The following is an 18,112-nucleotide window of genomic DNA, read 5'->3' on the forward strand; positions in this document are numbered from 1 at the left end:
GCTTTTTGGAAGCCTTAACTTTGTAGACAAAACATATTAATGAATTCCTGGTGCTGATCTTTTTCTCTGTCTTGTCTTTGGTTATATGGGAATCTGCCATTCTGAAATAAGAAATACAATACAATAAAATACTCGTACTGTACTCACTGGGAATTACATGACTGTTTAGTGTTCTGGAGGTGGAGGGGTCTCACTAGCAGCTAAAAATCCAGAATCTATCCACTGGCTTTTGTCTCCAGTGGCTCATTTGCTTTCTGTAGAGGTTAAGGAAATCTTTAAAGGCCTTCAGGCTTTTGACTGGGACTTGAGCATTAATTCTGGTGTGAACCACTATCATGCTAATTCAGTCAGAGACTTGTTTTAGTCAACATTATTTATGACTTTTGGATGCGGTATTTGTTTACTTTAACAGACTGTACTGCCTAATAGCCAACTCTAACCTGTATGTTACAGCCTTTGTTATTTATTAGGATCTTGGATATTTTTTATTTTGTCTTTTTTACTGTATTTTAGTATACAATCTGAATGTAAACGATATTCAGAATAAAATGATTTGAACTAAAATAACATGCTTTCAAATTAATAGCTTTCTGCATAAGATTGCAAAATGCACTCTTTGTCTAGTCCTAAGACCAACAGTTCACAATAAACTATATTATTTTTGTACCTATAAACAGGCTTTAAATATAAAGTACTGTGAAATGAAAGCTAAACAAATTGAGTCTAATACTTGTTTTTCACTAGTGAGAGATTTAGAGGGAAATCAACTCTAAGCTGTGCAAAAAATAGAACCAAATTACTTGCTTCTTTCATAACTCATAGATTTCACAGCAGAAATATCCCTTTAACCATTAATTCTATTTGTATTAACTCCATTTGATATTGTGCACTCTAGACAAGATGTTGTTACTTATTCTTCATCATGAAATTTCTCTAATCTCAAGGGTTTCCAACATCTCTGGTTTGATTTTAAAACTCAGATAAACTCTTCAACTAATCAGCAACTACATATTTTTCAACATACCCATCAAAACAATTGGGGGGCCCAATCCTTTACATGCATAATTTCCATGTGCCTTTGGGAGCTTTTGGTATGCACGGAATGCGGGATTGGGCCCACATGGGAATATGCCATCATGTTTTCTAAGTTTCCTTAATACAATGCAAATTTTATTTCCGAGAGAATTTCACAGGATGAGAACCTCCTAAGAATAATTTTTTAAATTAAATTTTACATATTAGAAATGTTTGACGTATAGTGCAGCCTTTGGTCGTGCAAGTATTTATGAATATGTTCAGTAAGCTACAAAGTTACTTTGTGAAGATAAATAAAGATACATAAAGCTTAAATTTAAAGGTCTAAAATGAGAGCTATAGAGAGGAAAGGAGTCCGCAAAAAAGGAAAGGGAGGGAGATGGAAGTGTGTCTCTAGGGTGGGCTCAGAGGGAGTTTTTACCTTTGACCTCAGTGGCAACAGAATTAGGCCAACACTGAGTGACTTTGAAAATCCCACCCCTAGTTTCCAACCAGTCATAACTAGAGTAGTTCTCAGCGATGTTAGATGTAAGCCAAGAAGGGCAAGGTTTCCAAAGAAGGAACCTAAAATGTCCAGCCAGGTGCAAACGGGCAATTAAAACCTGAAAAGTGTGTAATCTCTACTTTGGGTACCTAATTACTGTTTTTTGCCTGAGTACTCATGCTGTGCATGGAAAATTCAGGTGCCCATTTTAAAAAATCTGATGCACAGTGCCTGTCTGATATGTATGCACAATTACTATATGTGCATGTCTAAGTTGTCCATTTGTGAATGCTGATGGAAGCGTGTATTAGATGCAGAATTATGCATGTACATAGTCTGTAATGTTCTTTGTATAACAGCTGAATTGATACTGTGGGTATTGCCTCTCAAATTAAAATAGCCACCTCCAAGACCTCAGAGAAACAGGAGTGGTTGGGCTACAAGATCTAGTGAAAGTCTAAATGAAAATATTAGATATTATTAGCTCATTCTCTCAATCCTCATCTCGTGTATTACTTGATCTTATTAGGTTTAGGCTTTTGTTACTTCACTGTTATGTCACAGCTATTGAGCCCAAAAACATAAGAATTTTAAAGAATTATCCTGTTTGTAGTTAGGTGTCTGGGGGAGAGTTCTTTGTAACTGAAAGCTCAAAAATGCGATAGTAAAGATAAAACTATTTGAGCTGGTAACAAGTCAGCTGCAATTTAGTGATTTTGCACATGCTTTAGACCCTAATTCAGGAAAGCACTCGAGCGTGTGTTTAATTCTCACAGACTTAATGGAACTCAAAGCACATATCCTATCTTAGGATATGTTTACACTGCACGAAAAAACAAAAACCCTGCAGCAGCAAGTCTTAAGAGCCAGGTCAACTGAGTGGGGCTTACCACACTCTGGGACTAAAAATAGCAGTGTAGACTTCCTGCTCAGGCTTTAAAACCTGGCAAAGCAGAGAGGGTCTCAGAGGCCTGAACTCCAGCCCAAGTGGCAGTGTCTACACTGCTATTTTTAGACCCATAGCATGAGCCCAAGTCACTTGACTCAGGCTCTCAGACATGCTGCCTAGGGTTTTTTGGACAGTGAAGACAATACCGTTAGTGTTCCATATGTTCACCCTCACTAGTATCTGAGCACCTTCCATGTAAAATCACTAGAGACTTTGCTATTGGACTTCATGGAGTCCATGGCTCATCTCTATTTTGGCATGTAAACTCTGCTGCTTGTACATTTTTCTTTTCTTTTTTTAAACCCTCGTTTAAGCCCTTCTTCCTGAATACCAATGTTTTCCTAAGTGAGGCCCTTAATGTGAAGTAGAACACTCTGGGACATAAGTGAACTCTCTCAGATCCACACCAGTTGGAGTCCGTTTTCTTTTTCATGTTCTTTTTAAGGGACCTTTGTTTCCCTGATTTTATTTTTGCTGTTTAGTTCCTGTCAACAAGCAATAATAGATTATATATGTTGTAGATTTACACATTTAAGAAGTATTGTTTTCACCTCTTTGTTTTCAGTTCACAAACAGTTGTCAGTTCTTTAGCTAGGGTAATAAAATGAAGCAGCAAGCTAAAATAATTGCAGAAAGATCAAACATACTTGTATAAATTGTGAAATAAAATCCTTCACTTTATATCAACTTTGAGCTTTGGTTACTACAATGTGCAATTGCTGTGAAATATGACAATAAATGTCATACTATGTCGTACTAATGGGACAGACTTCCCCCTGCTGCAAAGAACTCTGTGAAGGGGTCTACCTAGAGCAGAAAAAATTGAGGGGTTCCCTGCAAATTTTCCCCTAAAGGGGAAGTGGTTTTAGATGCTGTTGAATTTGCAGAGGGCAAAGCCTCCTGATCCAGGGGATGACTCATGCCTCTTCTGACTTTCCATCCCCTTGGCAGCACAACTCCAGTAGGAAACACGCTGCTGCTGGCTGGGTCCCTCTACAGCTGTTTATAAGCAGCCATGGATTCCAGCAGCACCAACTCCCACTTGGATATCTGTGAGGTAGTAGGGGATGTGATGCCACTAATTTGCCCCTGCCTTGTCCCCAAATCCCCTACACAGTTGGCACTTCCTCTCCCTTTCTCCAGGTAGTAGGCAATCGATCCTAAGAGTAATACTTTGCATCTCAGGATATTAAAGTGCTTTACAAACAATGAAATAAAGATTAGACATTGCAGATGTTTTCTATGTATTTGGTTTGATTAAATCTCCACATTTTGGATATTTAAACAACTGTATAGGATTGTTTATAGATGAAACTGCTAGCATTTCAATTAAACCATATTTAAACATAAGCATTATTTATGATATAGGAGAGTCTCTGCTATAAAACAAGTGAATAGGAAACAATAACCCGAGGATTTATGTGCTCTGTGAGTCTGGCAATTAGAATGTGAAGCGCTGCAATTATTTATCCCTTTAATTTGATAAGTACAGCCGGCTTCAGAGTCGTGACTAGTGCTATACTACATTTCTACTGGATTAGCAATGGCCTTTTATCAAATGACATCAACAATATTATTAAAATCTATACTAAAAATATAATTCTACCAGAGCGAGAATATGCTGTTATCAATTCAAGTTAACGTATATATCAGTATCAAAGAGCATAAATGCTTTTTTGTTAGAACATATTTTGTGCTTGAAGAGAGTCTAATTCAGACGTAGAGCTCTTGTTGTGTTTCTTTGGGATCATCTTTTCTTGTGTGAGACGTAGAGGCACCTTTGTCCTTAACACAGAGGTTCCTGTTTACTTTGATTTTTTGTGGGTGATGATGGTTTCACATCACAGTAGCTAAAACCATATCCAGAAATAAAGTCCTTCTGAGAGATTTCATCTAAATATGATTCATAAACTCTGACAGTGCTCCACATGTTATTCTTCTCCAGAGATTTATGCAAGAGTTCTTTCATTTTCCTGTTCTCTTTGGAGGTAGATTCCCAAACTATTTCAAGTTCACCTTCCACTTCTCTGAAAGAATGAAAATAAAAGAAGAGGATGCTGATTTCAAACATTCAAATCCAGTTTGTTTAAAAGTTCATTTGTACAGTATATACCTTTAACATTTAACAAATAGTGTTATTGCATGATACATGACTTCAAGTACCTGAAATGTTTTGATTAAATTGGTCTCCACTGTGTTTAAAAAAACACATTAAGTATTTTAAAAGGTTAAGAAGAGAGGATGTGATTAGAAGCAAAACAGGAGTTCTGGGCTCATGCATGTGGTTATGGATCCCGCTCAAAGCACTAGCCTGTGATCAAAACAGTTCTTCCTTATTCCTCCACCATTTCTGGGGAACATCATGGGTCAACTTCTCCTGTTACACCAGTGCAACTCCCCATTTAAGTCACTGAGAGTTGTACTTGCATAAACGAAAGGAGAATTCAAGCCCGTGTACTTGATTTTGCTCCCTCTCTGGACATCTCTGTACATGGCACTTGTACTGCAGGGATGTTCAAAGAATCTGCCAGCAAAAGTCACTCATACAGTGAGCAGATATTAGCCCCCTTCCTTAGGCATCCAATAGCATCACCTGCAGAGTGCACTTAGCCCTGAGAATAGATCCCAGCTGCTCTTGAGCATCAAGCCACTTCTGACAGTTTCATTGCAAATACTTCTTTTTTTTAAGTTGACTAGTTTTGGGGACAACCTAATCTAATGTTGACACGTTGATAAAATAACCCTTTGAACAAGCCTTGATGATTATCTGCCACTTGCTCTAGGATGCGAAGCATGAGAAGTCTGGTAGATGGTATCTTTAGGCTATCTCCATTACCAAGGAAAGGAGCTGACTTCTTCCTGCACTTCACAGAGCTACCTCATACACAAAAATACTCTCCAAGCACTCATTGCCTGATTGAATTTGACTCACTTCCCTTCTTGTCAGATCTGCTGAGATCACACACACACAGTCTTGTCAGAAGGCAACTGAATGAAAATGGTGGTGATTTGATATCTGTTTGTATCCTAAGCCTCAGGCTTCCTCTGGTCTTGTGCAGTGGCTGGCTTTTATAACGGCACTATGCTTTTGGATAGGCTCACAACCTACTATCTCAATAAAAAGCAGGTGGCTCTCTTCTATTCCCTGTATACCATGTGGTCTCAGATTAGTGCATTCTAGATCAGCCTTAAATAAAGGAATATGTTGACATAAACACTGATGCGTGAAAGTCCAGAATCCTTGTATTTGAGTGTAGGATTTTTTAAATTTTGTGATAAAGATCTGTGTGACTTCCAGCTGTTATATGGCAATAAAGGTGTTTCAGCATCATAACATTTAATTGTACTACTCAATTGTGCATCTATCTACATGCTGCCCATACGCTGATATGCAGTGCCACTCTCAGATGTTCTGAATTTTTCTTTTTGGATCAAATGGTCATTTTAAATCTACACCACCTCTCTCTCATACATACACATGCAGCATGTATACACCTTTCACACATATAAGCCTTAAAATCTGGGCTCATTTAAATACGTTTGCCTAATTTTGTGCCTCATTCAGAGGGTAAATATTTTGCTTTGTTTAGACTACAAATTATTCCCTCAGTTCATATTCCAGTATCCATTACTAGACTCTCTACCTTATTCTTGGCTGGACAGACACTGCACAACCTCAGAAGATAAAGAACCACCTGAGAAAAAGAAAAGGAGAAAAGTATGGTGCTAGCGTTGGTGCAAGAAAAGAGGTTACTCCAGCGCCAGTAATAAAGTAAATTATGGTATGTCTGCTTCACATGAAACCGTGTAGTTCTTTCCACTGTTTCCAAAATGCTGCTGTCAAAATCACCTTTCTTGCACTGCACTCTTGAAATCCTTCACTAGCTTTCTCTTGCCTTCCAAACCAAGGCCCTATGCTATCCTTCCCTGCCTATAGCTCACTCCCTTGCTCTGCCACGCCTCTCTTCTCATTGCCTCATTTCTATGTTTTTTTAACTCTTGTCTGCATTTTCTTCCACTCCATCCTTTGTGTTTGGAACTTCAGAAATGGGTGAAACCATCTTACTGAAAATGACTCTTCTACTGTGTACATCTGTTATTCAGGCAGGCAGATATAAAAGAGAAGCTTGCTGACGTTTGTAGGAACTTCACACTACATGCCAAAGATATTCAGGAAGGGCAATACGAGTACAGGGGAAGAGGATCCTGGATGCTTACTACATTCCCAACAGCATTGAACCAGGGCGAGAAAATGCAAAATTTAAGAGTTGGAAGGGATTTGGAGTGCTGGCCGCTTAGAAAGGCGGAATGTTACATCATTTACATGAGAGATTTTAAGAACTAGACAATGTTAAAAACCTTTGTTTTAATAAGATAATGCTGCTTTCCATCTCAAATTAGACAATGAAACCCACTTTCAAAAGCAGAAACCTAAACAGTAACTAGCAGTGCTGAAGAGAACAGTGAAACTGAAACAATTAAGGCTGCATGAGACTTTTTTAAAGAACTGCTTCTGGAAGTACAGTTTGACCTGACCCTATTGGTGAATAAATACACAGAATAGTAGGTGAAGAGAGTGGGTGTCTCTGAGGTACAGCAAAGGAGTACTTGTGGCACCTTAGAGACTAACACATTTATTTGAGCATAAGCTTTCGTGAGCTATAGCTCACTTCAAATAAATGTGTTAGTCTCTAAGGTGCCACAAGTACTCCTTTTCTTTTTGCAAATACAGACTAACACGGCTGCTACTCTGAAACCTGAGGTACAGCGGAAGTTTCAACAGGACAATTATTGTGTCCTTTATGAGAGAGATTGAGTCCACCTCAGAAAGGAAATAAAATTAGTTTAGTATGGATCATTGCATCAAGACCTTTCTTAGCCTCTCCAGGTAAATGCAGGTATTAGCATATATCCTTGGCCAAATTTCTCTTCACTGTTGTGCAGAAGGCTGTGTGCTAGTTTCTACAGAAACACTGAAATGCAGTCACCGCTAGAGAAAGCCAAGTGTTGTTAAATTTAGTGTGACAGGCCTTATAGTGTAGAAATGTGAAACATTATTCAGGGTGGGGAGAATAGCACATCTTAAATATTTCTGATTTTCTCCCTCAGACCTTTTGTAGCCACTTCGCCCAAAAGTGGCTTAGAATTAAAACTGTGTGTTAAAAAGGGGTTTTATGAATTCATTTTGGTGACAAGTGTTTAAAAAAATAAACTCCTCCTCTGACACTTCCAGTCTCTCTGGAGCACACCCGGAAGCCTTCACTCCTACTGAGGGGATTTCTGGGGAGTAAATGCTGTCCCTATACCACAGAGAGGAAAGTAAAACAAGCCCTGAAATGCACCTTTTCATATCTCAGTTCTTTTGTGAGATTTAGTTTTATCCAAAAAAAAAAAAAGGAAGCGCCCATCAAATGGAAGGTCTTCTGTAGTTTGCTGTATGTCAGGGTTATAGCAGAATTATATAGCCAAGATACTGTCCTCATTACAATTGCGGAGATCAAAATTCTAAAGGAACCATCAATAATATTCAAGGCAGATGGAATAGATGTCTTCACAACCGGACTGCCCTCTGCCAAAAAGCCTTCGAATTGTTCCCTGGAGTCCATGGGGAATTTCTGTACAAAACCAACAAACAAACAAACAAAAAAACAAATTTAGCTAACAGTGCCTGCTGATTAGTTGCATCCATTTTTGGGGGGCTGACTTTAACCTCCCTTGCCTTGACCTCTCATTGGCAGGCACGACTACGAAGGAATTTTGGGCCAGATGAGCGTAAAACCACTGAAACCCCATGGCAGGCACATGGGAAATGCTTGTCAGTGTGTTTGGCTGTGGGAGCCAACAACACAGGTCTATTCCATAAGGCCTTTGCTGGCTCTGAAAGTGCCTCATTAATTGGGATGCTACCCTTCTCAAGTCTGCACCTTGGGAGAATGTCCAACAGCTTGTGGGTATTCTGTAAAAACTTGGTTTGTATAATGATCACAGAGGCCATTCTTCAAAGCAAATTCTGATTAGGATTTATAAACTTCTGGGACTGTGAGGATGAGCCTGGAACTACTGAGCCCTCTGGGGAGAGCAAGGATAAATTGACTGGAACCAAAGTAGCCTTCTAAGACAGAGCTCATTCCTCCAATAGCTCATCTTGTTGGGCTGGTTGTACAATAGGAAGAGCTTCTAGTTGCTTTTCTACTACATGAGGTTCTGATGTGGATGGTTCTGGGGACCTTCTGGAACAGGGTGGAGCTCTAGATCTGGAGGATCAAAGAATCCCCTAAGGGTTTCACATCAGCCAGTATAGCATTGGAGGCCAAAATGTCTCAGGCTGCACTGGCTTCTCCTTGCTGTGTGATTTGGTACAAATCCTGGTACCAAGGTTGTCCGTCTTAAAGTGGCCTGGATGATTCACTGGACTTTCTGTGGCTTGGAGGGGATTAAGAAGAGCTAGACAAGTCTGACCCAGACTGAGAGGGGCCCTCCGAATAATCATTCGGCATAAGAAGCACCCAACCAGGCAGGGCTACTTGATGACTAAATCTGTCCAACTCCCAACTGGGCAGAGACAAGGCTGGTACTGGTGGTGGTACTGCAGTTGGCAAGGTGAATGTTTCTCAAGAAGCAGGTTCTGTTGGAGGCAGTGCATAGCCTGGCATCAACACGCAGGCTGACAAAGGCCCTAGCACCGGTGCCAATGTTGAAGACTCTCTGAGGACCAATGGAGAGTGCACTTGGGTGCTGGAAGTTGCAGATGAGGCAGTCTCCAATTGTTTCCTTTGCCCAGATGCCAGCAACATTCTGTGTCCGGTGCTGAAAAGGTTGAGGGCCTGGGAAGAGACGAAGGTAATAACCGCCCTGCAGACTCCTGCATCAACGGCAAATCGGGCAGACAAAATGGTTCTTCACCACTTCATATGCCTGAGGGGTCATAGGCACTAAAAGAGGCATCACTGAAACACCTTGTGTTGGTACCAGGCTCAATAGCCACCATGAAGACGGATGTGCAGTTGACGGTACAGTAGGAGGGGGGTTTTTGCCTTGGTAGTGGGAGACATGGGCTAATGCCCCAGTTCTACTCTGGGTACCTGGTGAATCTCATTGTTGCTCCAATCTCTTCGAGGTGGAAGATGAACTTCTCTTGGAGCAGGAACAGCTCCTAGCAGTCTTATGGATTTTTTGCAAGGGACCTAGGTGACCAGATTGCAAGAACAAAATATCGGGACACATGGGGGGATGCCCGGCCCCGACTCTGACCCCTGCCGCAAGCCGTGGATCGGTTAGGGGTGCATGGCCCCGGCTCCCACTGCAAGTGGTGGTCTCAGCTGGGGAAGGGGGTTGAGATGCAGGAGGGAGTTCAGGGTGCTGACACCAGAAGGGAGTTTGAGTGCAGGAGGAGGCTCAGGGCTGGGGGTTGGGGTGTTTACCTCAGGCAGCTCCCCGGAAGTGGCGACATCTCCCTCTGGGACCTAGGCGGAGGAGCGGCTAGGTGGCTGTGCGAGCTGTCTCACCCGCAGGCACTGCCCCCGCAGCTCCCATTGGCTGTGTTTCCTGTCCAATGGGAGCTGTGGAGCAGGCAGGCATGGCAGGGGCAGCATTCAGAACCCCCCTGGCCGTCCTTGCACCTAGGACCCAGTGGGAGATGACGCCACTTCTGGGGAGGTGCAACGAGCCAAGTAGGGAGCCTGCCAGCCCCGTCACAACTGGACACCCGGGAACCCTACAATATTGGGACAAATGGCATCCTGATCATATGTCGGTCGGGACGCGGGACAAAGTTAAATATTGGGACAGTCCTTATTTTATCAGGAAGTCTGGTCACCCTAGAGGGACTCTACAGGAGAAAGATTGACCTCTCCTTCTGCATGAAGAGGAGTGCAAGTCCAAAGGCCTGTTCAAACTCTCCGCCATAGTAACAGTTGACTATGCATGGAGAGAATGATCTGGTGCCAGTGCTGAGGTAAGCCTCTGGCCTGTTCGAGGAGGTGCAGCTTGAGGTGTAGATCCCTGGAAACTTGAGTATGTTTCTTGAAGGGGTGGCAAATGCAACTCCTCTCCTTGATGTGTCCTTCCCCAAGATGCAGCAAACAATGTGTGTAGGGATCGCTTTAGGAATAGATACCTCACACAAAGATCAGTGATTGAAGTCCGGAGAGTGCTGCATGCCCCTGGAGCGTACCACCGCCAACTACACTAACAAATAAACTAGAAATAAAACCTGAAAACGATAAAGGAAACCTGTCTAAAGGATACTAACTGCTAACTATTTACAGAGTTAAATAAGCTAAGAGCTAGCTATGTCGCAGAGAAAAGTGTGAGGAGAACCACGCACGGAGTTCCAACTCAGGCTGTGAGCGGTTGTCCATCCCTGGAGGTCAAGGATGATCTCTTTCACAGGTTTTATTTTTTATTGATCCTTTGGTGACTTAGGAGTCCAATCGCTGAGCCACAGGCTCATTGGCAGGTGTTGCAGGTGGTGTTGGAAGTCTGGGTTGGGCCACAATTGCTGAATGACAGTTGGCTGTCCTATTCTGGCATTTTTCTGCAACCAGGGCAAGGCAATTTTCCTCAAAAACGTATGTTCCCTCTCTGAGGAGTCTTTGCCAGTTATCCCTGTCCTGGGCTACTGTTTCCCAGTGTGGGGTGTCAACACCATATCTCTTGATGTTTATCTTGAGGATGTCTTTAAAGCGTTTCTTTTGGCCTTCCCATTTCCTTTCTCCTTTGGTAAGAAGGGCATACAGCAGTTGTTTTGGTATGCGTACATCAAGCATGCGCACGCAGTGCCCATGCCACCTCAGCTGGTGCTGAATAATCAGGGCCTCAACGCTGAAGATGTTGGCCTCTGTGAGGATACTGGCATTAGTGTGGCAATCCTCCTACTTTATGTTGAGGATCTTCCAAAGGAAGTGTTGGTGTTCCAGGTTTTTCAGGTGTTTTCTTTAGGTCAGCCAAGTCTCACAGCCATAGAACAGAGTTGGGATTACCACCGCTTTATAAACTAAAAGTCTAGTATGTGTTCTGATTATGTGATTGTAGAACGCACAGCGCAACAGTCTGCCAAAGGCAAGGCTGGGACAGAGGATTCTGTGCTGAATCTCGACATCTATGTCTGCCCTCTGTGAGAGATGGCTGCCAAGATAGGCAAAGTATTCTACATTTTCCAGTTCTTCTTTGTCAGTGTAGATCTTCCTTGCTGGGTGGGATGATTGACCAAGAGCTGGCTGGTGGAGAATTTTTGTTTTGTTGATATTTAGAGTTAGCCCTAGGCTTTTGTAAGCTTCAGAGAAGCAATTAAGGGCTATTTGTAGATCCTCCTTTTTGCAACTACAGCACAATCATCTGCATACTGGAGTCCGGTTATTGTTGCCGATATTACTTTATTTCTGGCATGGAGACGAGAAAGCTTGAAGAGGTTGCTGTCAGTCTAATATTGGATGCCAGTGCCCTGTGGAAGATGGTCTTGAGTTAACATTTTCATAGTTGCTAAGAAAATGGAGAAAAGGATGGGTGCCAGTACGCAGCCTTGTTTTATGCTAGTTTGGATGATGAAGGGCTCAGAGGTAGAGCCACTGCACAGGAAGGAGACAGTCATCTGGTCATGGAGGAGTCTTACAATGGTAATAAATTTGCTTTCACAAGATTTTCCACCAGGGTGGATTTGATTTAAATCATGATTTAAATCACTCGTCAGGAAGACTCGATTTAATCATGGATTTCTACATAAAAGTGCATTCTTATTGATTGTTATAACCTTAATAGATATTCTTCACAACTATGAGATAGATGAGACCCAAACTGGGTCTCTTTTACAGCCTGCTGCCATTATCCAATGAAGTTGAGCTGTAGCTCATGAAAGTTTATGCTCAAATAAATTTGTTAGTCTCTAAGGTGCTACAAGTACTCCTTTTCTTTTTTGCATTACAGGTTTTCCCTTTGAGTGAGAGAATGGTATGGTAGATCTCAAATCAATGAAGGCTACACTCAGAAAGACCTCAAGACTTCTGGAATGTGCTGCTCAAACAGCTTCACTTTTGTTTCTACTGCCTGTCTCTCCGTTATCACATTTATCTCAAGACTTGCACCCCCAACAATCTTCTATTCATTGAACTTTTTGAAACTTTGCACTTTTAGAGAGGATTGACTCTGTGTACACAAATTTGCAGAGGGAAAATAGGATTATTTCTCACCTCTATATATTTATTATTTATGTATTTTAAAACATTTTTGCTTTTAACAAGCATGTTATCTCTGGAGACATAAATCCACAGTTTGAGAACTGCAAAACTAAGCATCTCTGATGGTATCTTCGAGACTTAGCACTGAGTCCCATTGGGTAGATAGAAAGATTAACCTAAAAATCTATACAGAAGACCCTGGAACCCCACAAGATTGGGTCCCTAATCCATGAACTATTGGAATTCATTTACAAAACTTTTCTTAAACATTACATGAATATATTGTCGCATACTATAGAATTAGAATTTATAATCCCTATTGCATGAGATCTTTGAGCTAAAATGTATCTTAATTAAAACTATCTTGAGATCAGTTTTTTCCTCAAAAAGCATATTATCAAAAAAATCTGATGTAAATAAAAAAAATCTGATTTAAAAAAAATTTTTTTTTAAATCATTGATTTTTATCCACCCTGTTTTTCACAGAGCCTCACAATTGACACAGTCAAAGTCTTTGATCAGATTGATAAAGGCCATTGCAGCTCCTGTTGTTCTTGACATTTTTCCTGGATCTGCCTGCAAAAATCATGTCAGTGGTGCATTGTGTTGGTCTGAAGCCATAGGGGGACTCTGGAAATACTTCCTGTGCAAGGGTGGCGGGGTCTGGTTTGCTATTGCCCTTTTCAGTCACAGGAATCTGGATTTAATCACAGCAAGACCACCACAGTCCTCATCAATCTCCAAGGGAGAACACAGAACTTGGCAGCTACAATGGGGGATCTTTTAATCCCTGGATTCCATTAAAAGTCCCTGTTTTCTCTTCTTTTTACACCATTCCTTCCCCATCTTTTCCATGTAATGCTCCTACTTCACAGGGACCCGTTGCATCCCTCCAGAAGGAATTTCTTTAGGTCCTGCACTGACATTAGCATCCTGTTTTGACATTGTCTGTAAAGGTCCTTAGTTTAGTAGATTTCCTCTAAAAGACCTGTGCTAAACATCATTCTGTCTTGTGTGCCAGCTATTCATTTTGGTCAAGAGTTAATAACTCTACATCTAAAATTAGCATTTTTAAAGTGGACATACATCCAGCAGTGAATAAATATCCCACTTCTAAACATGACTGTACAAGATAATAATCTTCTGTTTGTTTCTCATTAACAAATGATTGCCTAACTTATTAAAGATGAAAATGCAATTAAAATCACAACTATGCTAAAGAGTGATGAGATTGAATACCCTACTTTGTGCTACCAAAAAGTGTGACTACTAAGGTGTTTTAGGAGAATGAACCCAATGGAAGGAGAGCAGAGGCAAGTTCAGTGATTTTCCCAAAATTGAACCTCCATTTATCTCAGATCCTAATTGAGCCTTCCAGTTCAGTGAGTTAGCTATCTCACTCCACTCTGTAGTATATAAGCATCCACATCACAAAGACCAATCCCACAACAAGAACACTTCATGTAATTTCATCTGAAAACCCAAGGCAAAAGACTATATGGGCCCTTTCCTTTGATTATATAGGATTGTAAAGTTTGTATTGCTGCACCTTTTCTGAGGATAAACAGAGGAAATTTAGTCAAGATTTTCAGGCTCGTACTTTAATGTGCAAAACGGCCATGACATTTCTTCAGAAAGTGTAACAGCTGTGACAAATTACTATGTACTGTACCACCTCAGAGGATTTATATGATATAATATGGTGTGACGTAGAAAAATCATAGAGGATGGAAAAGCAGTGTTCAGAAACATAAATAAGATGTGATAGCATTTACAAACCCGATTTCTTACCCTGCAGCTATATTCACAACTTAGATTACATATTTCAGATATAACATTTAATTTAAAGAAAGATGTGTGAAACTATATTCTTCATAAACCTGCTCTATAAACAATAATAGCATCAAATGAATATCACATATGTTAAGTGGGAAAATCACACCATATTCTTCTGAGCTTTGTGGTGCAAAAGGTTACTGTGAATTTGCAATATATTTGCAAGAAGGCTGTAAAAGTTAAGAAATATTGCGAATAGGAATTATCTCAAAGAAAGAGAATCCTAAATGTCAGTTTGAAAGAACATGGAATTTGTACATCCTTCCTTTAGAAGCTATCAAAATGTCTTTAGTAAACATAAATAATTTTTGTTTTTTGCACCTAGCACATTAGCAGTAGTATTCTAAATCCTAGGAATCATATCCTACTATTCCTTGTTGTATGTAGTATGTGTAATTGCCTAGTACTTTAATATAAAATATCACTATTTAGTAATCTCAGTGTCAATTTCAAGCTCCCAACTTTGTTTCAGTTAGAGACATAACATCTTCCCTGCCAAAGTTGACAAACTGAGGAACTTCACTCAGTTACTCCTTCTACAACCACGCATTAGATGAGAACGGTTAATCTGTACCAGGCAACGCTGGGTTCAAACTGGCTACTTAGGTGAAAAAGTTCTATCTCATTAGCAATGCCCTGAGACATTCAGTTCCTGTTTTCCATTTAGGGATTGGGGGGAAGAGTGTCATGTGACCTATAGGGAAGCTGGCTGCTTCACTATTGGTCTCCACAACCTAATGCACTAATCGTCAATTAAGGCCTCTCAAGTAGTTAAACCATAACTTTCTGTCAGAAATTTACTAATTAGATGAGGGGGGACCTTTTAGTTGTGTTGTTATGGATCCTGCTGGGAAAAACAGAAATGCCAAAAGACCCAAGCCTGAGTCTCCAAAGAAAAGTAAGGCTCAGAAAATCCATCAGTCTCACAGATAGGACTTTGCAGCTATGAAGGACTTTCAAACTACCAAGTTTCATCTTTTATCTCAAGATATACATGAGCTCTCTAAAGATGTGGTGGAAGTCAAGGCTTATTTGACCTATTTAGATAACTATGAAAAACTGCCATTGAACTGAAGGAGAATGCTTCCATAAGCCATGGACTAACCAGTCTTGAGGGAAAACAAGATCTTGAAAACAGATGACACAGGAGTTGTTTGTGGTTAGTGAGGGTCCCTGAAGGGTTAGAAGGAAAAAAACTTGATTAGCTTTCTCCAGAACAGACTCTCTGAGGTACTGGAATTGGATCCCGACTTGCCTTCCCTGGAGATTGAAAGGACTCATTGAGTGGCAGAGGCCAGAAGGAGAGAGAACAGTAATCCTAGACCCATCACCTTTAATATGCTATGGTTTAATGACAAAGTTAAGAGGATATCTGCTGGTAGGAAAAAAGGAATTCAAGTACAGGGATTTTAAATTGGTTATAGGTATAATCAGTACTGTTAGACATGATATTTACTATAATATTTCAATATACTGATACGCCAACATATGTATATCTATAGTCATAGTAACTATATTACCATTATCTCCTTATTTCTACTTATATTTATATCTATATTTATAAGTATTTAACATAAGAACCTAATAACTTCAGAATGGTCATACTAGGTCAGACCAATGGTCCATCTAGTCCAGTAGCCTGTCTTCTGACAGTGGCCAGTGCCAGATGCTTCAGTGGGAATGAAAAGGCAATTTATTAATTCATCCCCTGTCATCCAGTCCCAGCTTCTAGCAGTCAGAGATTTAGGTTTATTTAATATATACATTATGGTAATGTACAAGTAAGTAGTTATGAATGTTATTTGTGACTACCTGTTATCACTTTATATGGGCAATTGTATATTTATTTGTATGCTTCTACCCATTGTTAAGGTTTGTACATTTATAATATGAATATGGTAATAAATATATTTGTATTTATTTATTCTCACACATTATCATTTGTCACTTCATTTACCTTTTTTCATTATTCTAAAGATATATTTATAAACTATGTGCATATCAACATTTATATACTATTACATATATATTGATATCTATGAAGCAATTGGTTCTTCAAATGCTTGAACGTGTCCATTCCAATGTAGGTTTGAGCGTGCCCCAAGCACAGTTGCTGGAAATTTTTCCCTCAGTTGTATCCATCGGATTGGCTCTGGTGCCCTGTGGTGCCATACGCTCATAGAGCCAATATAAAGGGCCTGGTCTGCGCTCCCTCAGTTCCTTCTTAGTGCCCATGACAGTGGAACTGCTCTTTTTGCTTCGGCAAACTTTCCAAGTTATTTTTGCTGTTTTTTATAGTGTATGTAGTTGAATTAGTTATAAATAGTTAGTTTTTAGTCAGTAAGTGTTTGGAGTTTTTTGTCCATCAGTTATTGGAGTTCATTCGTTACCTAATGCTGAGGCATGCCTTGGTCACCAGGCTTCAAGCCCTGTGCCTCCTGTGGCGAGGCGATTCCCCTGAGCGACCCCCATTCCAATTGTCTGGGAGAGACTCATACAAGGGACAGCTGCCAGATCTGCAAGTACTTCAAACCTCACACAAAAAAGCACTGGGAGGCAAGACTGACATACTAACATGAGTTGTCAGCAGGGATTGAGCCCAGGACATTCAGATCCACAGCACAATCCTCTATTATTTGAGCTAAAGGGATAACCTGTGTCAGAAACAAACTGTTGTCTATGTGGACCAGACCCTAGAGGAGCATGTGATATACACTTTGTTAGTGGCTTACATAGCTTCTGGTGAGACAGCAGTGCAATGTCAGGTATCTGGATACCTGGGTTTCTTTACTGGCTCTGGTTCAATGAGTAGAGCAGGGGTTGCAGGAAGTATAGCTAAGCAGTTAGATTTGGCACATTTATTCTTAAAGTGTGGTTAAGGGAAGAAGATGAGTCTGTTATGTTAGAGGTATGGGTTCTATTCCCAGATAGGGGTATAAGGCCTTATTCAGTTATAAAGATTTATGAATGGCAGAAATGTTAATACTGATCTCTGGAAGAAGTGAGCCTAGTAATCATAGCTCCTCCCAGTCCAGTGCACCTTCCTCTAGGCTAGAAGGAATTTTCTAAAAAAGGATCTCTGTCGTAAGACTGCCAAATGTGTGACTGTCAGCCAAGTGTTGCCTCTTGCATATCTATGCTGTATGGCTATTTTGAATCATCTTGGTTCCTTTAATTACATTGATTGAGGTGTTAAAAAGGTGTGTGTAAGAGAAAAAAACTGTATTTTTGCACAGGTTAAAGCACCATGGTTCAAATATGCTCTCCTTGACCCTTTTTAGTATCACATCTTGAATTGGAAAGTCGGCTATTTAGAAACTGTTTATTTAAGAGACCCTGTTGCTCCATGAAAGGTTTGTATATTGCTTTAATAATATATTTTAATAATCCTATGTGACTCCATTTAAGTATTTTTTTTAACATACAAAGATTTTAAATGGCAGTCATTTTCATGAAGACTGTTTCTGACACTGTTATAACTGCAGGCTGAATATGGTCCCCTGCAGGAGTCTGGAAGCTGTGCATTCTGCCCAACAGGAATGTCTGTTTTTAGAAATAGCACTCAAAGCTAGCTCATCTTCTAGCAATCAACTCCTCAAAGCCAGGTGAGGTGAGTTTATGGCAGATCCTCCACAT

General features: G+C 40.4%; 1 protein-coding gene across 2 annotated transcripts in view; it reads right to left on the minus strand.

The window, feature by feature from the left end:
- Window positions 1–3,688: 3,688 nt before the first annotated feature.
- Window positions 3,689–18,112, minus strand: part of CEP89 (centrosomal protein 89) — a 137,026-nt gene continuing 122,602 nt past the window's right edge. For both annotated transcript variants that reach the window (XM_077830940.1, XM_077830941.1), the window contains one exon: window positions 3,689–4,495. In XM_077830940.1, coding sequence (XP_077687066.1) covers window positions 4,255–4,495 — 241 coding nt within the window. In that variant the 3' untranslated portion in view covers window positions 3,689–4,254. The remainder of the gene's footprint in view (window positions 4,496–18,112) is intronic.

The sequence above is a fragment of the Eretmochelys imbricata genome, chromosome 12, assembly GCF_965152235.1.
Source record: "Eretmochelys imbricata isolate rEreImb1 chromosome 12, rEreImb1.hap1, whole genome shotgun sequence".
NCBI lineage: Eukaryota > Metazoa > Chordata > Testudines > Cheloniidae > Eretmochelys > Eretmochelys imbricata.